Here is a 20,667-nt window from a genome sequence, read left to right as displayed (position 1 = left end):
GTTGGATGCTGATGTGACATGTTGTGACTTCTTGGGGGGGGGGGGATGTCTTCTACATCCTGAAATATATATCCCGGGGGGGGATGTCTTCTACATCCTGAAATATATATCGGGGGGGGTGTCTTCTACATCCTGAAATATATATCGGGGGGGGGGGGGGGGGGGGGGGGGGGGTGAATGTCTTCTACATCGTGAAATATATATCCGGGGGGGGGGGGGATGTCTCCTACATCCTGAAATATATATATGTTATGTTGCTAAGTAAAGATGACGTAGAAGTCACCCAAGTCTCTGATGATTTACTGGAGCTGGTATAACTTAATGGACAAAGCACATTCAGCTTGTCAGTATATCTATATGGTATAGTCTGTCTCCATTCTCATGAGGAAAGTAAATAGCACTATAAATCAGGATAGGTGGTAACTGTATATATATATGCTCAATTAAATAATACAATTACAAAGTTATAAAATTTATCAACACAATTACAACACATGTGTTGATACCACTTTATATAATATTTCAAATGATCTTCAAAAATTAAATACGTTTGTATTCAACGTGTGCCTTGCACAAACTTGTGTGTTTGTATTCAGTGTGTGACAGTCAAACCTCAGCTGGACCAACAAAAAAGTGGGCGGGGTCAACGTGGGCGGGGTCAAACGTTTGACTCCGCCCACATCGAGCCCGGCCCCGAACTGCACACTGCAGTCAGGGATACATGGGGAAGACTGACGTTCCAATTCAACCGGTCAGCACCTGACGTCATTCTCTTGGTAACAACGTGTGTTGTGGTTGCCTAGTTGTTTAATAGCGCAATCACAAAGTTTCATTGCAAATATGCCAAAAAAGAATGGAAAGAAAAGCGGCGATAAATCAACTATTAAAGAGATAATTGGATTTGGAGACAAAACGTGTTTTGACGACGCATTGTCTGAAGGTGGAAAAGATTTCTACCGGTCGCAGATACGAAACTTGGAGGAACAATTGGAAAAGTGAGAGTTTCATTGGGTGGTCCGCACAGATCATTTCTATTCATATGTAGGCTAATCTCTGATCCTCTGAATAAGAAATAATGTTGCGAGTCAACACGCACTGACACTTTCAGATTATTGTTGGAACAATAGTTGGATAATATAACCACATAATGACAAAATAGAACCCATTGCCGTTACGAAAACTGCGGTGCATGTGCGTAAAATAGGCAATCAAACACGAATCAGTTAGGACTAATGCAAATCATTAAAATATGTGTTATTTATAAAATACTGCACATTAACGTTAAAACAAAATACACCATAATAATATGAAACTAAATCATGTTCATTCCAAGCTTGTAGCCTTCCAATCAAGTTTCCATGACTGAATCCCACTCTCATCCTATTTTCTCACCTCATATTTGCAGATATCAGCACAAATGTGATGAGTTGGAGGTGCAACAGAAGGACTTCTCCTCTCAGTATTTCACCATTGAGAAGGAGAAGAAAGACATTGTGCTCTACCTGAAGCGCTCGCTGGCCCAGAAGGAGGATGAGCTCACAGACTTGTTGGAGAGACTGGTGGGACTGCAGCAGGCCAAGGATGCTGAGAAGGACTCCTTTGAGCTGCAGCTCAGTCAACTTCGCCAAGAGTTCCAGGAGAACAAGGACAAGCTCACCTCAGAGAACATGGTCCTTGGTAAGATACTAAGAACCTCGACACCATAACATTCCATCCACATGATCCACCACCAGACTTTTATTTAAAACCAGAATATCTGATCAAACTTTGATCATTTACAGTTGAAGTCTGAAGTTTACATACACCTTAGCCAAATACATTTAAACTCCGTTTTTTCACAATTCCTGACATTTAATCCTAGTAAAAATTCCCTGTCTTAGGTCAGTTAGGATCACCACTTTATTTTAAGAATGTGAAATGTCAGAATAATAGTGGAGAGAATGATTTATTTCAGCTTTTATTTCTTTCATCACATTCCCAGTGGGTCAGAAGTTTACATACACTCAATTAGTATTTGGTAGCATTGCCTTTAAATTGTGTAACTTGGGTCAAACGTTTCGGGTAGCCTCCCTCAAGCTTCCCACAATAAGTTGGGTGAATTTTGGCCCATTCCTCCTGACAGAGCAGGTGTAACTGAGTCAGGTTTGTAGGTCTCCTTGCTCGCACACACTTTTTCAGTTCTGCCCACAAATTTCTATAGGATTGAGATCAAGGCTTTGTGATGGCCACGCCAATACCTTGACTTTGTTGTCCTTAAGCCATTTTCCCACAACTTTGGAAGTATACTTGGGGTCATTGTCCATTTGGAAGACCCATTTGCAACCAAGCTTTAACTTCCTGACTGATGTCTTGAGATGTTGCTTCAATATATCCACATAATGTTCCTCACTCATGATGCCATCTATTTTGTGAAGTGCACCAGTCTCTCCTGCAGCAAAGCACCCCCACAACATGATGCTGCCACCCCCGTGCTTTACGGTTGGGATGTTATTCTTCGGCTTGCAAGCCTCCCCCTTTTTCCTCCAAACATAACAATGGTCATTATGGCCAAACAGTTCTATTTTTGTTTCATCAGACCAGAGGACATTTCTCCAAAAAGTACGATCTTTGTCCCCATGTGCAGTTGCAAACTGTAGTCTGGCTTTTTTATGGCGGTTTTGGAGCAGTGGCTTCTTCCTTGCTGAGCGGTCTTTCAGGTTATGTCGATATAGGACTCATTTTATTGTGGATATAGATACTTTTGTACCCGTTTTCTCCAGCATCTTTACAAGGTCCTTTGCTGCTGTTCTGGGATTGATTTGCACTTTTTGCACCAAAGTACGTTCATCTCTAGGAGACAGAACACGTCTTCTTCCTGAGCAGTATGACGGCTGCGTGGCCCCATGGTGTTTCTACTTGCGTACTATTGTTTGTACAGATGAACGTGGTACCTTCAGGTGTTTGGAAATTGCTCCCAAGGATGATCCAGACTTGTGGAGGTCTACAATTTTTTTCTGAGGTCTTGGCTGATTTCTTTAGATTTTCCCATGATGTCAAGCAAAGAGGCAATGAGTTTGAAGGTAGGCCTTGAAATACATCCAGAGGTACACACCTCCAATTGACTCAAATGATGTCAATTAGCCTATCAGAAGCTTCTTAAGCCGTGACATCATTTTCTGGAATTTTCCAAGCTGTTTAAAGGCACAGTCAACTTAGTGTATGTAAACTTCTGACCCACTGGAATTGTGATACAGTGAATTATAAGTGAAATAATCTGTCCGTAAACAATTGTTGGAAAAATTACTTGTGTCATGCACAAAGTAGATGTCCTAACCGACTTGCCAAAACTATAGTTTGTTAACAAGCAATTTGTGGAGTGGTTGAAAAATAAGTTTTAATGACTCCAACCTAAGTGTATGTAAACTTCCGACTTCAACTGTAATTGTATTACTCCTATCTCCATCCCCATGCAGCCGGTAAGCTAGCAGCTCTCGAGGAGTTCCGTGTGCAGAAGGAGGAGCTGATGGCCCACTTGGAGGGCCTAGAGGAGCAGCTTGGGAAGCAGAGACAGGAGCACCACACAGTCATCTACAGCCTGGAGAGGAAGGCTGTGCTGGACAATGACAGGTCAATGCCATTATGTTAAGAAGCCATTTGTACACTGTATGATCTGGTCATGAGCTCCTGCTCATGCTGTCCTCCCTCCCTGCCCCCTCTAGACTAAAGAAGGAGATGCAGCAGCACGTGGCGGCGGTGGCAGCCGAGTTTCGGCGCGTGTCGGACAGGAAGATGCCAGAGACGACCATGAGGGCCATCCACGAGAATGTGTCTGTGACGGCCCAGCTTAGTCAGCTGTCAGACAAGAGCAAGCAGTTGCTGGAGGAGAACGAGGATCTGAGGGATAGAGAGAAGCATATCCGCAGAGAGATGGAGGTCCTGGAGCCCTTGTTCAACAAGATGACCCGTAAGAGCCTCAGCAACCAGAAGGTACTGGGGAGGGATAAGGGGTGAGAGCGATGATTGTCATGATTCTCAGCTTGCATGATTTTGGTGTATCAACACCTCCACATGATAATGACAGGAGCTGTCTGAAGCCTGATTTGATTGCTGACAGGTTACCCTGCTCTTCCTCTCTGCTCCTCTTCTCTTTTCATCAGGTGATCCATCAGCTCACAGAGAAGTGTAAGCAGATGCAGGCTGAGCTGGAGGAGTATGCTAGGGCTCAAGAGGAGCATCAACAACAGCAGAAGTATCATGTCGTACTGCTGGCAGAGATGCATGCCCTAAGGTCTGATGTTTCCATTCAGAATTCAAAAAGACTCCAGAGTTCCTGTTCTCTACATCAGGGGTGCACAATTCTGGTCCTGGTAAACCGCAGTGTCTGCTGGTTTTGTTCCTTGTCATTCAGTCAGTATAATTTACCAAAACCAGCAGGACTGCGGCCCTGTACATGATTTAATTAGTATTTTGCCTGGCTAACTGACATTAATGTGTAACAATGATACAGTATATCTTATTCATGTCAGACAAATAAATAATAATTCATTCAGCCTGTGACTGTGACATTTAAATGTCAGGTGCTCCCCTAGACAGTTTATTGTTACATGAAGGCCTCAAATGCCAGCGACGAGTGAGAGATATGTTAAATTAACAGTCAAACTAATTCTCACTAAATCTATTGAATTTCAATGGAACTGCATGAGTGGAACTTCCTGAAAAGTATGATTCCGGTCTTTTGTTTTTAACCCAATTTATATTGAAGAACTGAATTAGTAATTAACTCCAACATTCTGGTTTGTTCCTACAGGCAGGTGCAGGCCTCTCTGTTGGAGGAGACAGAGAGGAACTGTGCCGAGGCAAACAGGCTGGGGAGAGAGCTGGAGGAGGAGAGGGACATGAGAGGACAACTGGAGACCATCCTACAGGCGGCTGCATTCGCCCTGAAACAGGCCCTCATGGTAAGAAGTGCTAGGAATCAAGGGTGTAATCATTAGTCCAACAGTTGCAAACGAGAGTTTCTATTGGACAAATTCAGGTATATTTATCCACGTTCCGTTTGCTTCGTTTAAGAAAGGGTTTTCAACAGAATAGGCGGAATGAATACACCCCTGATCACACGCAAACACAGTTCACTTTCATAGCAGCCGCATGCAAACAGCATGATCCCTTTGATCGTTGCATAATTGCTTCTCTCATCTACGCTCTCTCCTCTTCTCACCTTTTTCCTTCACTTGTGGACTTCAGTGCACAACACATCAGCTGTCTGTGACCAGGCGAAAAATCCTTTCCAAGCCAAACCCTCATCTTATAACCGCTAACCACTACACACAGCCTACATCGTTGTCACCATATTAGCTAAAGTCAAGTCAACATAGCTGCTAAAACGAACGTGTTAGTAAACTAGCTACAATCATGCATCAGTGTACAGTTAGAAAGCAGTTTAGCAGTTACACCAGCGGGCCCCGGTGGCAATACATTTATAAAACTAAAAGCTTACCTTGACTTGGAAGAGTTCCAGTGTTGGATAGCCATAGCCAGCTAGGTAACATAGCATGGAAAAATACAAAATATAGCTCCCTCTTTCTTGCCGCTCCTTCATTTTTGAAGAACTTAATTTGTATTGTCTTTCTCTCTCTTAGAGTCAACCACATTTTATGCACTGCAGTGCTAGCTAGCTTATGCTTATGCTTTCAGTACTAGATTCATTCTCTGATCCTTTGATTGGGTGGACAAGAGCTCTAATAGGTTGGAGGACGTCTTTCGGAAGTTGTCATAATTACTGTGTAAGTCTATGGAAGGGGGTGAGAACCACGAGCCTCCTAGGTTTTGTATTGAAGTCAATGTACCCAGAAGAGGACTGAAACTAGGTGTCCTCCGGCTACACCATGGTGCTATCCTACAGAGTGCTGCTGAGGCTACTATAGACCTTCATTGCAAAACAGTGTGTTTTAATCAATTATTTGGTGTCATATGTGACAAGATGGCGGCGGAGAACAAGGCTGGCGTTTTACGTATTCCAAAGCAGTTGTGTTTTTTTGTTTGTTTCTTTGCGTTGTTTGTAACTTATTTTGTACATAATGTTGCTGCTACTGTCTCTTATGACCGAAAATAACTTCTAGACATCAGAACTGTGATTACTCACCATGGGCTGGCAGAATCCTTTTTTTCCTTTAACATTTACATTTTACATTTACGTCATTTAGCAGACGCTCTTATCCAGAGCGACTTACAAATTGGTGCATTCACCTTATGATATCCAGTGGAACAACCACTTTACAATAGTACATCTATATCTTTTTTTTGGGGGGGGGGGGTTAGAAGGATTACTATATCCTATCCCAGGTATTCCTTAAAGAGGTGGGGTTTCAGGTGTCTACGGAAGGTGGTGATTGACTCCGCTGTCCTGGCGTCGTGAGGGAGCTTGTTCCACCATTGGGGTGCCAGGGCAGCGAACAGTTTTGACTGGGCTGAGCGGGAACTGTGCTTCCGCAGAGGTAGGGGGGCCAGCAGGCCAGAGGTGGATGAACGCAGTGCCCTTGTTTGGGTGTAGGGCCTGATCAGAGCCTGAAGGTACGGAGGTGCCGTTCCCCTCACAGCTCCGTAGGCAAGCACAATGGTCTTGTAGCAGATGCGAGCTTCAACTGGAAGCCAGTGGAGTGTGCAGAGGAGCGGGGTGACGTGAGAGAAGTTGGGAAGGTTGAACACCAGACGGGCTGCGGTGTTCTGGATGAGTTGTAGGGGTTTAATGGCACAGGCAGGGAGCCCCGCCAACAGGGAGTTGCAGTAATCCAGACGGGAGATGACAAGTGCCTGGATTAGGACCTGCGCCGCTTCCTGTGTAAGGCAGGGTCGTACTCTGCGAATGTTGTATTAACAATTCCGACGAGCCCGACGTGAATGATATACTGCTTTCCCGGGAACAGGCCCAGATCCCCGTCATTTGCGTGAAGAGAAGGTGGAGAAAAAGGGGCCAGAGGGCGGGCTGCCTTCTGAGAATTCGTAGGCGATCGAATAAACCCCCACTTCCTTCCATTCTGCTAGCAAACGTGCAATCTTTGGAAAATAACATTTGATGACCTACGCGGAAGATTAAACTATCAACGGGACATTCAAAACTGTAATATCTTATGCTTCACGGAGTCGTGGCTGAACGACGACATTATCAACATACAGCTGGCTGGTTATATACGCTGTATCGGCAGGACAGAACAGCGGCGTCTGGTAAGACAAGGGGCATCGGACTATGTATTTTTGTAAATAACAGCTGGTGTACGATATCAAAGGAGTGTTGAAGTTTTGCTCGCCTGAGGTAGAGTATCACATGATAAGCTGTAGACCACACTATATACCTAGAGTTTTCATCTGTATTTTTTGTAGCTGTCTACATACCACCACAGACTGATGCTAGCACTAAGACCGCACTGAATGAGCTGTATTCCGCCATGCAAACAGGAAAACGCTCACCCAGAGGTGGCGCTCCTAGTAGCCGGGGACTTTAATGCAGGGAAACTTAAATCGGTCTTACCAAATTTCTATCAGCATGTTAAATGGGCAACCAGAGGGAAAAAAACTCTGGACCACCTTTACTCCACACACAGAGACACATACAAAGCTCTCCCTCACCCTCCATTTGGCAAATCTGACCATAATTCTATCCTCCTGATTCCTGCTTACAAGCAAAAATTAAAGCAGGAAGCACCAGTGACTCAATCAATAAAAAAGTGGTCAGATGAAGCAGATGCTAAGCTACAGGACTGCTTTGCTAGGATAGACTGGAATATGTTCCGGGATTCCTCCAATGGCATTGAGGAGTACACCACATCAGTCATTGGCTTCATCAATAAGTGCATCGATGACGTCATCCCCACAGTGACCGTACGTACATACCCCAACCAGAAGCCATGGATTACAGGCAACATCCGCACTGAGCTAAAGGCTAGAGCTACCGCTTTCAAGGAGCGGGACTCTTAACCCGGAAGCTTATAAGAAATCCCGCTATGCCCTCCGACGAACCATCAAACAAGCAAAGCGTCAATACAGGACTAAGATCAAATCGTACTACACTGGCTCTGACGCTCGTTGGATGTGGCAGGGCTTGCAAACCATTACAGACTACAAATGGAAGCACAGCCGAGAGCTGCCCAGTGACACCAGCCTACCAGATGAGCTAAACTACTTATATGCTCGATTCGAGGCAAATAACACTGAAACATGCATGAGAGCACCAGCTGTTCCGGAAGACTGTGTGATCACGCTCTCCGCAGCCGATGTAAGACCTTTAAACAGGTCAACATTCACAAGGCCGCAGGGCTAGACGGATTACAAGGACGTGTACTGTGCGAGCATGCGCTGACCAATTGGCAAGTGTCTTCACTGACAATTTCAACCTCTTCCTGTCCGAGTCTGTAGTACCAACATGTTTTAAGCAGACCAGCATAGTCCCTGTGCCCAAGAACACTAAGCTAACCTGCTAAATGACTACCGATCCGTTGCACTCAAGTCTGTAGCCATGAAGTGCTTTGAAAGGCTGGTCATTGCTCACATCAACACCATTATCCCAGAAACCCTAGACCCACTCCAATTTGCATAGCACCCTGACAGATCCACAGATGATGCAATCTCTATTGCACTCCACACTGCCCTTTCCCACCTGGACAAAAGGAACATCTATGTGAGAATGCTATTCATTGACTACAGCTCAGCGTTCAACACCATAGTGCCCTCAAAGCTAGTCAATAAGCTAAGGACCCTGGGACTAAACACCTCCCTCTGCAACTGGATCCAGGTGGTAAGGGTAGGTAACAACACATCCGCCACGCTGATCCTCAACACAGGGGCCCCTCAGGGGTGCGTGCTCAGTCCCCTGCTGTACTCCCTGTTTACTCATGACTGCACAGCCAGGCACGACTCCAACACCATCATTAAGTTTGCTGATGACACAACAGTGGTAGGCCTGATCAATGACGAGACAGCCTATAGGGAGGAGGTAAGAGACCTGGCCGTGTGGTGCCAGGACAACAACCTCTCCCTCAACATGATCAAGACAAAGGAGATGATTGTGGACTACAGGAAAAAGAGGACCGAGCACGCCCCCATTCTCATCGACAAGGCTGTAGTGGAGCAGGTTGAGAGCTTCAAGTTCCTTGGTGTCCACATCACCAACAAACTAACATGGTCCAAGCACACCAAGACAGTCGTGAAGAGGGCATGACAAAACCTATTCCCCCTCAGGAGACTGAAAAGATTTGGCATGGGTCCTCAGATCCTCAAAAGGTTTTACAGCTGCACCATCGAGAGCATCCTGACTAGCTGCATCACTGCCTGGTATGGAAACTGCTCGGCCTCCGACTGCAAGGCACTACAGAGGGTAGTGCGTACGGCCCAGTACATCACCGGCGCCAAGCTTCCTGCCATCCAGGACCTCTATACCAGGCGGTGTCAGAGGAAGGCCCTAAAAATTGTCAAAGACTCCAGCCACCCTAGTCATAGACAGTTGTCTCTGCTACTGCATGGCAAGCGGTACCGGAGCGCCAAGTCTAGGTCCAAGAGGCTTCTAAACAGCTCCTGGGTAGCCATTTGATTAGATGTTCGTTCATCTGATTAAATGGCTACCCAGACTCTTTGCATTGCCCCCCCCCCCCCCCCCCCCCTTTACACTGCTGCTACTCTCTGTTGTTATCATCCATGCATTATTTAATAACTCTACCTACATGTACATATTACCTCAACTAACTTGTGCCCCCACACATTGACTCTGTACCGGTACCCCCCTCTGGACATAGTCTCGCTATTGTTATTTTACTGCTGCTCTTTAATTACTTGTTACTTTTATTTCTTATTCAGATTATTTTTTTTAACTGCATTGTTGATTAGGGGCTCGTAAGTAAGCATTTCACTGTAAGGTCTACACCTGTTGTATTTGGCGCATGTGACTAATACGATTTGATGTGAATATATTTAGTATAGTTTTATCTAAAAAGGACTTAACTTATTTTTTCAATTTAGATTTTTCTGAAATTCACTGAGGATAGTTCTCCCCTTCCTTCTGAGGAGCCTCCACTGGTGTAAACATTGCATGCGTGTAGATAGTCTTCTATGTATTATAAACTGTTTCCTGAAGCAATTATTGTATCATTACATTGTAGTTATGAGTCAGAATTCTGTTACTTTAGTTATAAACACTTGTGTAAAATGTTTCCACTTTGAGATGAGTAATTAACACTTGTGGTTAGATTTACCTCACACTTGCTCACCAGATGGAAATGTCACATTGCGATTAGTAGCACTAACGTAACTCCTTCGCCTATCCTAACAGGAGGTGCCTATAGAGGAGGACTCTGAGGTGAAGACTCTGGTCCGGAGGAACCAAATGATGCAGAAGCTGTTGGCTGTGTTGGACAGTGCTGCTCTGCTGGGGAAAGGGCCTGCCATGAAGGACTTCATCCCAGAGGGAGACTCCCTCCATGAGCTCAAGACCGGCCCTGGCCCAGGAAGGTACTGGAGGCGGCCTACATACTGCCTTCCTCTCCTCTAATGCTAGTGTAGCAGATGTGAGCTGGTGCACTAGTAACCATTGTGCAGGTTTACTCTGTACATTAGCACAGTCTTGGAGAAAGCTGTCAATACAGAACTATAGCAACATAATTATTCCATAACAATTACTGTTTATTTAAAAAAAAATTATGTTGCAAGAGTTAGTACATTGTTGCCATATGGTATGATTATTTATTTATTTATTTTTATTTATTTCACCTTTATTCAACCAGGTAGGCAAGTTGAGAACTAGTTCTCATTTACAATTGCGACCTGGCCAAGATTAAGCAAAGCAGTTCGACACATACAACAACACAGAGTTACACATGGAGTAAAACAAACATACAGTCAATAATACAGTAGAAAAATAAGTCTATATACAATGTGAGCAAATGAGGTGAGATAAGGGAGGTAAAGGCAAAAAAGGCCATGGTGGCAAAGTAAATACAATATAGCAAGTAAAACACTGGAATGGTAGATTTGTAGTGGAAGAAAGTGCAAAGTAGAAATAGAAATAATGGGGTGCAAAGGAGCAAAATAAATAAATACAGTAGGGGAAGAGGTAGTTGTATGGGCTAAATTATAGATGGGCTATGTACAGGTGCAGTGATCTGTGAGCTGCTCTGACAGCTGGTGCTTAAAGCTAGTGAGGGAGATAAGTGTTTCCAGTTTTAGAGATTTTTGTAGTTCGTTCCAGTCATTGGCAGCAGAGAACAGGAAGGAGAGACGGCCAAAGGAGAAATTGGCTTTGGGGGTGACCAGTGAGATATACCTGCTGGAGCGCGTGCTACAGGTGGGTGCTGCTATGGTGACCAGTGAGCGGAGATAAGGGGGGACTTTACCTAGCAGGGTCTTGTAGATGACCTGGAGCCAGTGGGTTTGGCGACGAGTATGAAGCGAGGGCCAGCCAACGAGAGCGTACAGGTCGCAGTAGTGGGTAGTATATGGGGCTTTGGTGACAAAACGGATGGCACTGTGATAGACTGCATCCAGTTTATTGAGTAGGGTATTGGAGGCTATTTTGTAAATGACATCGTCAAGGATCGGTAGGATGGTCAGTTTTAAGAGGGTATGTTTGGCAGCATGAGTGAAGGATGCTTTGTTGCGAAATAGGAAGCCAATTCTAGATTTAACTTTGGATTGGAGATGTTTGATGTGAGTCTGGAAGGAGAGCTTACAGTCTAACCAGACACCTAGGTATTTGTAGTTGTCCACATATTCTAAGTCAGAACCGTCCAGAGTAGTGGTGCTGGACAGACGGGCAGGTGCAGGCAGTGATCGGTTGAAGAGCATGCATTTAGTTTTACTTGTATTTAAAAGCAGTTGGAGGCCACGGAAGGAGAGTTGTACGGCATTGAAGCTCATCTGGAGGGTTGTTAACACAGTGTCCAAAGAAGGGCCAGAAGTATACAGAATGGTGTCGTCTGTGTAGAGGTGGATCAGAGACTCACCAGCAGCAAGAGCGACATCAGAGAAAAGAGTTGGCCCAAGAATTGAACCCTGTGGCACCCCCATAGAGACTACCAGAGGCCCGCACAACAGGCCATCCGATTTGACACATTGAACTTTATCAGAGAAGTAGTTGGTGAACCAGGGGAGGCAATCATTTGAGAAACCAAGGCTATTGAGTCTGCCGATGAGGATGTGGTGATTGACAGAGTCAAAAGCCTTGGCCAGGTCAATGAATACGGCAGCACAGTATTGTTTCTTATCGATGGCGGTTACGATATCGTTTAGGACCTTGAGCGTGTGTAACGCCCTGGCCATAGAGAGGGTTTTTTGTTCTCTATTTTTGGTTGGGCTAGGGTGTGACATGGGTGGGCGTTCTAGGTTTCTTTTTCTATGTTGGTGGTTTTCTTTGTTTCGGCAGTGTATGGCTCTCAATCAGAAACAGGTGTAAGTCGTTTGTTGCTGATTGAGAGTCATACATAGGCAGCCTGTTTTTCCTTTGGGGTTTGTGGGTGAATGTTTTCTGTTTAGAGTTTGTATCCTGACAGAACTGTTGCTGGTTGTTCTTTTTGGTTTCTTTTTGTATAGTGTTCTTTCGGTCATTAAAAACCTTACAAGATGAACACATCCTCCGCTGCACCTTGGTCTCATTTCAACGACGGCCATTACAGCGTGGCTGAGGTTCACCCATGACCAGCTCTGAAACCAGATTGCATAGCGGAGAAGGTGCGGTGGGATTCAAAATGTTCGGTAATCTGTTTGTTGATTTGGCTTTTGAAGACCTTAGAAAGGCAGGGTAGGATTGATATAGGTCTGTAGCAGTTTGGGTCAAGAGTGTCCCCTCCTTTGAAGAGGGGGATGACAGCAGCTGCTTTCCAATCTTTTGGAATCTCAGACGACAGTAGATTGCAAAACCGCCCCCTTTGGCCGTTCTATCTTGTCTGAAAATGTTGTAGTTAGGGATGAAGATTTCAGAGTTTTTGGTGGACTTCCTAAGCCAGGATTCAGACACGGCTAGGACATCCGGGTTGGCAGAGTGTGCTGAAGCAGTGAATAAAACAAACTTAGGGAGGAGGCTTCTAATGTTAACATGCATGAAACCAAGGCTATTACGGTTACAGAAGTCATCAAAAGAGAGCGCCTGGGGAATAGGAGTGGAGCTAGGCACTGCAGGGCTTGGATTCACCTCTACATCACCAGAGGAACAGAGGAGGAGTAGGATAAGGGTACGTCTAAAAGCTATGAGAATTGGTCGTCTATGATGTCCGGAATAGAGAGTAAAAGGAGCAGGTTTCTGGGGGCGATAAAATAGCTTCAAGATATAATGTACAGACAAAGGTATGGTAGGATGTGAATACAGTGAAGGTAAACCTAGGCATTGAGTGATGATGAGAGAGATATTGTCTCTAGAAACATAATTTAAACCAGAAGATGTCATAGCATGTGTGGGTGGTGGAACTGAAAGGTTGGATAAGGTATAATGAGCAGGGCTAGAGGCTCTACAGTGAAATAAGCCAATAAACACTAACCAGAACAGCAATGGACAAGGCAAATTGACATTAAGGTTGAGGCATGCTTAGCTGAGTGATCATAAGGGTCTAGTGAGATTCAGACAGCTAGCCGGGCCATAGGTAGCAAGCTGGCAGAAGATGGAGGGAGGTCTGTTTTTAGCCACCTCGTGCGTTTCCGTCTGTAGATTAGTGGGGTTCCATGTGGTAGGGGGGACCAGTCCAATTGGCAAAATAGTTATAGTTATAGTGGCCCAAGAAAATTGTCCGATAGACCTATTCAGATAGCAGCCGATAAGACAGCTAACGATTAGCGGGCCGCAGATGGGCGTTCAGGTTACGTCGCGACGGAGGGGCCAGTTGGATAACTCCCTCGGGCAGATAACGTCGGTAGTCCAGTCGTGAAGGCCCGATGGCGCTCCGCATCGGCAGTAAAACGGGTCCGGATAGGTGATATTAGCCCAGGAGTGGCTGATGGAAATCTTCAGCTGGCTAGCTCCGGAATAATTGATGTTAGCTCCAGGACCGACGTTAGCCAATAGTCACTCGGGTAGCAGCTAGCTAGCTGCAAGATCCAGGTGTAAATGTCCAGAGCCTGCGGTACAAATCCGGGGATGTGGAGAAAAAATTGGTCCGGTATGCTCTGGTCTGAGTCGCGCTGTACAAAACTGGCTATAGCTTTTCGAGCTAAGGGATAGCTGATGACCGCCAACCGTGGCTAGCTGAACTCTAACGTTAGCCAGTGAACTGGCCAACCTCTGGCTAACCTCTAGCTAGCTTCTGTTGTGGATTTCAGATTTTAGGTAAATAATTTTTTTTAAATGTAATTGGTGAGGCGGGTTGCAGGAGAGTGTTTTGAGGTTGAGTTTTTAGAAAAAAATATATAAAAGATATGCGAAGAAAATATGTAAATATATATATACACGGGACACGACAAGAGGAGGACAAAGGACATCTGACTGCTATGCCATCTTGGAATGAATTAATTATCAAGATGCTCAAGATACACTAGATGGTCAACATCATCCAACATCACATTCCAAAATCATGGGCATTAATATGGAGTTGGTCCCCACTTTGCTACTATAACAGCCTCTACTCTTCTGGGAAGGCTTTCCACTAGATGTTGGAATATTGCTGCAGGGTCTTGCTTCCATTCAGCCACAAGAACATTAGTGAGGTCGGGCACAGATGTTGGGTGATTAGGCCTGGCTCGCAGTTAGCCTTCCAATTCATCCCAAAGGCGTTCGATGGGGTTGAGGTCAGGGCTCTGTGCAGGCCAGTCAAGTTTTTCCACACCGATCTCGACAAACCATTTCTGTATGGAGCTCGCTTGTCCACGGGGGCATTGTCATACTGAAACAGGAAAGGGCCTTCCCCAAACTGTTGCCACAAAGCACAGAATAGTCTAGAATGTCATTGTATGATGGGGTTAAGATTTCCCTTCCCTGGAACTAAAGGGCCCAAACCATGAAAAACAACCCCATACCATTATTCCTCCTCCACCAAACTTTACATTTGGCACTATGCATTCGGGTAGGTAGTGTTCTCCTGGCATCTGCCAAACCCAGATTCGTCCATCGGTCTGCCAGATGGTGAAGCGCGATTCATCACTCTAGAGAATGCGTTTCCACTGCTCCAGAGTCCAATGGCGGTGAGCTTTACACCACTCCAGTCAACGTTTGTCATTGCACATGGTAGTCATAGGCTTGTGTCCAGCTGCTCGGCTATGGAAACCCATTTCATGAGCTCCCGACGAACAGTTCTTGTGCTGACGTTGCTTCCAGAGGCAGTTTAGAACTCGGTAGTGAGTGTTGCAACTGAGGACAGATCATTTTTACACGGTACGCACTTCAGCACTCAGCAGTCCTGTTCTGTGAGCTTGTGTGGCCTACCACTTCGCGGCTGAGCCGTTGTTGTGCCTAGACATTTCCACTTCACAATAACAGCACTTAGTGTTGACCAGGGCAGCTCTAGTAGGCCAGAAATTTGTTGAACTGACTTGTTGGAAAGGTGGCATCCTATGATGGTGCCACGTTGAAAGTCACTGAGCTCTTCAGTAAGGCCATTCTACTGCCAGTGTTTGTCTATGGAGATTGCATGGCATGTGCTCGATTTTATACACCTATCAGGAACGGTTGTGGCTAAAATAGCCAAATCCACAAATTTTAAAGGAGTGTCCACATACTTGTGTAGTGTATTTCTCTAGCTCACTATGTTTCTTAAATGACATGCATACTTGTCTCCTACACCCTCCTCCAGATCATCAGGTCTTCTTGGTCCTCTTGTCAAGGACACCACCCAGCTGTCTCACTTCAAGACAGGAGACCTGGGCCTCGTACCGCGACGGACACACAACTACAACAACCTCCTGTCCAAGATGGGACCCCTCTCCAAGAGCACCCGCCTTCAACTGCACAGGTGATTGAGCTGCATTTTATGCTTGCCAAAAATACTCTTAGATTAGGAAATGCAATGTCGTCAGTGTATATATTAATATATATTGTAACTTAGTTACAGTAGATACAGAGAGTGGGGGATTTTTTTATTTATTAATTCAATGGTCAGAAGTATGTTTTATGTTAAGTGGATTTTTTAAATGTAAACATGTAAACCGATTTGTGTCAATGTATTGGTGACCGTAGCGCCTCTGTTTGTCAGGAAAGTCTCACCACCCCAGAAGAGGACCAGCCCATCCAAACCCTCTGGTCCGTAGACCCTGGCTCCTCGGCTCAGGGACCCTCCCAGAGGGAGCCTGCTTTCCAACCAGGGGCAGCGCCGCTGAACCCATCTTCAGATAGGCAGGACTGGGACTGGGATTTAAACCCCTTTTAATGGGACATTTCAACAAAAAATAAATGTTGCTACATGGTTATGCTCACTTTTTGGAATGACATGACTAATGCTGTTTCTTTTCCAGCCACTAGGTGGCAGGAGCAACTCTTAGAATATGTTGTACTGAAGCAGACAAAAGACCAGACACTATAATTTTATCTCTAGAAATCTAATAAAGGCTCTGTTATTTTGTGTTATGATTTAGGTCAAATTCATTTGGAGACTAAAGCCAAACAATAAACATTAGAAATGTATACTCAAAATAATAAAGGTGAACTAAATAAAGGTGAAATAAAAAAGATTAAGACATACTGTAACAAAGCCAATTGTCCATCTACTAAATCCAATATGTAGTTCATGAAGTAATAAACAGAGGAAAATACTTTAAAATTGCTGATCTTTACAAGGCTGACTTTACAAGGTTCAATGGTTGTTATGAGGGCAGAATGTGGGCTGTTGTACTGTACATCTGCCCATCTGTTACATTAAGTGAAGTCTGGTGTTTGACATTGTCAAGGTCTCTATAATGCAAATAAACACAAAGTCTATGAGGACATCTGGTTTATCAAATTAAAATGGGCCCATCACTGCATTACCATCTGCCTTTTGAGATGTAAGCTTGTTAATTTATTAAGGTTTCATTTTCACTTGTTCAGACGAATGAAAGCTGTCATTGCACACCATGTACCTATCAAATCGTTTTTAGACCATCACAAGTTCCTAGGGTGTTAGAAACATATGATCATAGAGAGGATATTCCCCATTGAATATATATTTTAATAATGAGACAATGGCAATCTCACAGACCTTTTATTGTAGAGCTGACATGACGTCCTGATTTTATGCGTTATGCATTGACGTATTGATTAAATCCTGATGTTCTTATTCTCTAAACTCTTTGTCTTTGTATCCCTTTCTGATGGACGCAACATTTTTTTTTAAAGTGACACTATGGGACCCCAGATGATGTGAAACAATGGTGCTTGTGTTTCAACAGCAGCAATGTTCACATTTTTGTCATATTAAAGCTCTGTGACTAGATGCATGTGAATAAGGGAATGTGGATGGGGACATTTCTTAGATATCTTTTTGTGAGCTCATTGTAAACATTTTGCGACTACTACCCTGTAAATGTGCAGCTGTATCGTATCTCTTTCTCACTGTCATAATTCAACGTGCTTTTCATGATGTCTTTACCCATCAAAGCTAGTTAAAAATATCTCTCCCTAAATTAATCAGTGTCTCATTTGTAGGGACATGAGAAGACATCACAGGCAGTAGCTCTTTTTAATTGGTGTGATTTATCACCTTCCTCTGCAGTAATTCCCAGGTGAACATACCTGCCTTCTCAGCCCTGAAAATGATTTATTTCTTGGCCCAGTGAGGTTTTGAGAATGTAGATCTTTCCTTGCTGGATCCACACAATGTTTTGTCTCGGGCTGGGCTATTAAAATGGATCCTGCCTCATTGTGCTGCTTGGAACCACCTAGATGAAACTAGAGCTTAAAGGTTTGTATGAGCTGGCCAATGTCCTCTTTTATTTCCCTTCAACAGCAGACAGATGGACCTCTCAGTTCCTTTTAAAAGGCAGTCAAGCTGCATCTGAAATGGCATCCTATTCCCTATGTAGTGCACCACTTTTGTGCACATAGGGAGTAGGTTGTGGGCCTTGGTCAAATGTAGTGCATTAAAAAGGTAACAGGGTTCCATTTCAGACTCAGAGCTATCAGAAGCTGTTATCACATTTTTTTCAGTGTTTTGAAGTGTTGCTGACTTATTTTTAAAACAGATTGGTAAGCTACCCACCGTTAGTCTGGCTGACACCAAACTCGAAGTCTTCCTGATTACAGTCTGGAAAGGATCCTTTATGTTGTAGGCACAGTGCATTGATAATGAAAGGAGCTGTGTTTTTTCTGATTGAGTGAGAAAGACAGGAGAACCAAACACCCACATGGACAGCCACACAGCCCGAGTGCCGCCCCCTTCCAAAACAACTGTTGAATTTTCAAATCTAAACAATGAGAATTCTCAACCCCAGGAAAGAAAACGTTTGAGAGAACCAATCAAAGCTCAAGACAATTTCTGTGCGAATATTGCACCATCAACGGTCTCCTGTCCATACCAGTGTATAACAGCACTCCCTTGCTGTGTACCACGTGAGTCGCATCAGCCAGGCTAACCCAGTGTAGGATGCACTTGTTCCCTCTGTGGAAAGGGTTCTACATGAAACCCAAAAGGGTTCTTCAAAGGGTTGTCCCATGGGGACAGCCGAAGAACCCTTTTAGGTTCTAGATAGCACCTTTTTTTCTTAGTGTGGGTATCTATATTAGATGCATGAGTGGCAACTGAACTGCAGTCTACTGAGACTGAGGCATTGGCATAGCAATCAAGTACATGGTTATTTTTATACAGTGCTCTCCTGCCATGCTTCAATGATGCATGAGTTCAGTACAGGTTTTGATTGAATGGATCATCTCTCAGTCTCCACTCCTCAATCATACATTTTTCAATGGCTAGTGCGTTAGGTCAGTGCATGGTGTTTGTAGCATCAGGGTTGAGTTCAAAGCTTTCATTGGCCACTTATGCTGAATATATGTGTCACTGTCAGTGTTGCCAGTACTGTAATTTGCTTTGGATAAAAGTGTCCATAATGATATTATTGTCAGCTGAACAGCAGTGAGGTGTGTTAGCCATCCATCCTCTTTCCCTCCCTATAGCTGCAGTCATTGCCTCTTGACCTTGAACGCCCATGAAGCAGCAGAGTAGTTGTGAACATGCAGCAGCTCATCAAATATTTATACCCAGATCTAATTCAGGACTTCATGTGGTTTTCCTTTGCTTTGGGGCCAGGGTCTGTCTCTCTTGGGGTTGAGTAAAGTAAAATCTCTATGACTGCTCCAGCTTGCTTCAGAGTAAACATGGAGGAAAAAGGGAATGTTTGGAGGAATGTATTTTATTAGATTTGTTTTTTTTATTATCTCCAATTCACATAAAAATCTGTTTTAAATACTCAACTTTATTTGAAACATTGAGATGACCTCAATTGACTGGGAACCGCGATATCATTCACATCCCCTCCCTTCCACATCAACATGCTTCCTCCTTCTGTATCACATATTACAGCTTTTAATGTTACATATAATGTGCTCACTGGCCTGGTAGCTCCCCCGCCCCCCCACAATGCAGTTGATGCCCTGTCATCGTTCCAGTAGCAATCCCCTGTTGATTTAGCAGAGTGCTCTGCTCTGTTGCCTCTCTCTGTCCTGATCCCCTGATCCCCTGATTGGAACTCACAGCAGAGGTGAAGGCCAAGCTGCTGTGTAGGTATCTGGTAAGGAAAGACCAGGAGAAATTCTACAGTGGGTTGTGATGAAAAATAAATAAATAGGGTGACAGTGAAGGTGACACTGATAAAGAGAGAATGAGCGAAATGTTTGTGTCAGAGAGAAAAAAGAGAATGGGGTAGAGAGAGGGAGAGATGGAGAGGAAGAGAGCGAGGCAGCAAGAAAGAGAGGCAGTGAGAGAGAGAGAGAGAGAGAGAGAGGCAGAGGGAGGAATAAAGCTAGGCTAATCTCTGACATCTCGATGGGCTGTTCAGTGTCGTTGTTATTAGTTGTGCCACAGAGTTTCTAAACCCAGAGGCGCAACACCACGAGACATCCGGGATCGCTTGCGAAGCAGGCCGGGGTTTGAGAAGTCAATGAGAGAAGTGAAAAATCCAACTGGGCACGTCTAGTTTTGATTTATATTTGGTTGAGTTGTCAATTAATGTGAATTCAATGTTGAATCAACAAAACATTTCAGCATGTCATTGGATTTAGGTTAATGGATGACGTTTTTAAAATCCATTCAGTTTTCCACGTTGATTCAATGAAATTAAGTGGAAACAATGTTGATTCATCCAGCTTTTGCAGAGTGGGATTCTTCCTTTATTTGTTAATTTTCTCAAAATCTAAAAGCACAACCAAGATTCAAACCAATGTCTTAAGTATAGAATAAAAATAACTTGATGCTGGATAATGAACAATGCCGAAATAGCCAAAACAAACTTCCGGAAGTAATCAAGGCACTCTCATGTACTGAATTTTTTTCTTTCTTCAGTTTAAAGCAAATGTTCTTGCAATTCTATACATTTTGCAATGTCTAATGTGTATTCATGTGATATTTGAGTGACTCAAACATGGGTCTATGAGCTAAATAACCTACCTAAAAAATGCTAGCTGACGAGCAAGTTGATCTGGACATTTCTGAAAAGTTATGAATAGCTCTCTAAGGTGTGGAATGACTAACATGACAAGACGAAAACTGATGATGCACTACCCAATTTCGAAAGTGCATTCTACTCTTACAAATTTCAAGAGTA

General features: G+C 44.1%; 1 protein-coding gene across 2 annotated transcripts; it reads left to right on the top strand.

The window, feature by feature from the left end:
* The first annotated feature begins 756 nt into the window (after positions 1–756).
* cfap157 (cilia and flagella associated protein 157) lies at positions 757–17,345 on the top strand. 2 transcript variants are annotated; one of them, XM_014171567.3, is made up of 9 exons: positions 757–995; positions 1,406–1,677; positions 3,453–3,606; positions 3,699–3,966; positions 4,137–4,267; positions 4,787–4,937; positions 10,295–10,473; positions 15,732–15,890; positions 16,136–17,345. In XM_014171567.3, exons 1-9 carry the CDS (start codon positions 841–843, stop codon positions 16,302–16,304), a joined length of 1,638 nt encoding a protein of 545 aa, XP_014027042.3. In that variant the 5' UTR covers positions 757–840; the 3' UTR covers positions 16,305–17,345. The 2 variants fall into 2 exon arrangements, with proteins under 2 accessions (XP_014027042.3, XP_014027043.3); XM_014171568.3 differs by having other exon boundaries at positions 16,131–17,345.
* Positions 17,346–20,667: the final 3,322 nt, after the last annotated feature.

This window comes from Salmo salar, chromosome 24 (assembly GCF_965601325.2).
Source record: "Salmo salar chromosome 24, fSalSal1, whole genome shotgun sequence".
Lineage (NCBI taxonomy): Eukaryota > Metazoa > Chordata > Actinopteri > Salmoniformes > Salmonidae > Salmo > Salmo salar.
Note: the sequence above shows the minus strand (reverse complement) of the source record. Positions and strands in the feature narration are given on the sequence as shown.

Excerpts from the sequence above, each read along its gene's own strand:
- cfap157 (XM_014171567.3), top strand. The coding sequence starts at position 841 with ATGCCAAAAAAGAATGGAAAGAAAAGCGGCGATAAATCAACTATTAAA. Across the intron at positions 996-1,405 it reads TTGGAGGAACAATTGGAAAA|ATATCAGCACAAATGTGATG; the intron begins GTGAGAGTTTCA and ends TCATATTTGCAG. Across the intron at positions 10,474-15,731 it reads ACCGGCCCTGGCCCAGGAAG|ATCATCAGGTCTTCTTGGTC; the intron begins GTACTGGAGGCG and ends ACCCTCCTCCAG.